Source organism: Cornus florida, unplaced genomic scaffold (assembly GCF_030987335.1).
Source record: "Cornus florida cultivar Cherokee Brave unplaced genomic scaffold, ASM3098733v1 CherokeeBrave_3.0.0_Hap2_Chr01, whole genome shotgun sequence".
NCBI lineage: Eukaryota > Viridiplantae > Streptophyta > Magnoliopsida > Cornales > Cornaceae > Cornus > Cornus florida.
In genome coordinates this window covers 22,280,673-22,283,027 of record NW_026775571.1, presented here as the reverse complement: position 1 = coordinate 22,283,027, position 2,355 = coordinate 22,280,673, and the positions used below count along the sequence as shown (strand labels likewise).

At 39.9% G+C, this 2,355-nt stretch overlaps 1 protein-coding gene across 1 annotated transcript; it reads right to left on the bottom strand.

Annotated features, from left to right (window-relative positions):
* Nucleotides 1-1,445: 1,445 nt before the first annotated feature.
* Nucleotides 1,446-1,928, bottom strand: LOC132267008 (major allergen Pru ar 1-like). The gene has a single exon (XM_059768364.1). The coding sequence runs from the start codon at nt 1,926-1,928 to the stop codon at nt 1,446-1,448; it is 483 nt and encodes a 160-aa protein (XP_059624347.1).
* Between the last annotated feature and the right edge of the window lie 427 nt (nt 1,929-2,355).

Below are 2,355 nucleotides of genomic sequence, written 5' to 3'. Positions count from 1 at the left end.
CTTCCTCTTTCTCTCTCTGCCGCCGTCCCCTCTGCCGCCGCCGCCGTCCAACTGCCGCCGGTGGTGGCCTAGTTGACAGATCTAGCATCCACAAGAGTTTCAAGTTTCCAATCTGAAACGAGATCAAGCCATAAATTTGATCCACCACCACCGCCACCACCGTTCCTCTGCCTCTGCCGCCACTGTCACTTAATTCCAAAAATTAAAACAAAACCCATAAATACAAGTTAGCAGTCATAAAGAGAGGGGGGGACAAGCTTGAGAGTTGAGAGACAGTGGCTGAAGCTTGTGAACGACGAACCCGAATTGGAATAGCGGGCGATGGAAACTGAAAGATATGCGTTTTGATTTTTTGAACAATCTGAAATGATATGCCGATATGCATTTTGATACAGGTAATAGGTTTTGAACTTTTGATTCTTGCAGACAGATAGATAAAATGAAATATATGGGTTTTGAACTTCTGATTCTTGTAGATTTTGTAGTTTGCAGTTACAGAGGGATCGAGAAAGAGGGTAAGTTCAGAGTCAAGGACAAGAATAGAGATGGAGGCGATTGGGGAGCTGAAATGATTTTCCCTAAAATATTTTGTTTTTTTAGTAATAATATAATCAAATATATATAAATTTCTGGAAAAAAACAAAAAAAAAAAAAAAAAAAAAAAAAAAAAAAAAAACTCAACCGGTCAACCGGCCCGGCCTGCTCGAAAATATTCGGTCTGGATTATGAGCATAACCCATGTTGGGTATAATTCAGCCTGGCCAACCCAACCAGATTTCAGGTTGAGGTTGGGTTGGGAATGGGCTGGGTTGGCCAGCCCAACTTGCAGCCCTTGATATTTCATCTACCTTTTAGAGTTGGTGGTGAGGGTTCGAGTCCCCAAAGAAACAAAGTGGATGTTGGGTTGAGGTTGGGTTGGGACTGGGCTGGGTTAGCCAGCCCAACTTGCAGCCCTTGATATTTCATCTACCTTTTAGAGTTGGTGGTGAGGGTTCGAGTCCCCAAAGAAACAAAGTGGATGTGTGAGTTATGTGTGAGTTTCTTGCCAATAATAATAAATAAATAAAAATTAAAAATTCCTTAATTCAGTATTTATATATACACTGGCTTTAACTTATTAGTGAATGTAACGGTTCAAATGCCCCTATATACTCATTTTGTTATACCATGCTCATTTTGAAAAAAAATAAGGAAGACTTTTAATTAGAAGCTTGCAAATTCATTTACTGCACTCCCATATTCCAATACAAATTACTCAATATTAATTAACCATAAACATTTCTTAGTATAATTATTGAAATAGTATAGCATATCTTCAATCAAATCCAACAGTACAAGCAACCCAACAATCAAAAGCCGAAAACTGTTTTTGGCAGGATGAAAAACATAAAAAGTAACACCTCTAACGGATGATAAAAAAGGGCTTCCAATAACTCTTAGCAGTATTAGTTGTAGCCATCCAGATTTGCCAAGAGGTAGGCCTCAACAGCCTTGAACATTCCCAAGGCCTTCTCTTTGCCACCCTTGATTTGGTCCTCCGTGATCCCAACGTCACCTTTGGTGTGGTATTTGCTGTTGTTCTTGCATAGGGATCCTCCATTAGAGGAAGCTTCGATCTTGATCTTGTAAGATATTTTCTCAAGCACACCCATCAAAGCATCACCTTCGATGATGCTATAACTATAGACAAAGTTCTCTTTGTCAAGCCCATCAACTTGGTGTTTCACGCTCTTGAATTGGGTACCTTCGCCAAAGGAGATGACCTTGACAGTTCCAACTCCACCATCCCCTTGGATGATTTCAACACTCTTAATTGCTTGTGGCAAGATCTTGGGGATGAGGTTGTCGGCATCAAGGACAAAGGCCTTGAACATCTTGGTAGCAGGGATTGAGGAGTTAACCTCCATATCATAACTGATCACACCCATGATGCCTTAGGAGTTTCAATGTGATTAAAGAGGTGGAAGAAGGTGGAGAATGGAAATGATAGATTTGGTTTGTAAGAATGTTTTGGTGAGGGAAATGTAAGGGCTAGAGGTGGTATTTATAGAGTAAGGATGCAGGTTGCGAAGTGTGAAGAGAAACTAAATACACCCCCTCGTTCCAAAATGGTGTCCTTGTCAATTTCCATGTTTTACGTTCGCTTACATATAGAAATATATAACTGATTCTAGAAGTCTTGTTATTAAGTGAGAAAGCCTTGGATGGTCCGAATAGGTAGAAATACGAAACTAACCCTACAAATCTTATTGAGTGAGAAAAGTTGGATGGTATGAATTGGCTGGCATGACTTGTAAATAGAAATTTAAAATTCAACCATCTTTGAATTTTCAACCACAAGTCGGCATCAGAAAA

Excerpts from the sequence above, each read along its gene's own strand:
- LOC132267008 (XM_059768364.1), bottom strand. The coding sequence starts at position 1,928 with ATGGGTGTGATCAGTTATGATATGGAGGTTAACTCCTCAATCCCTGCT.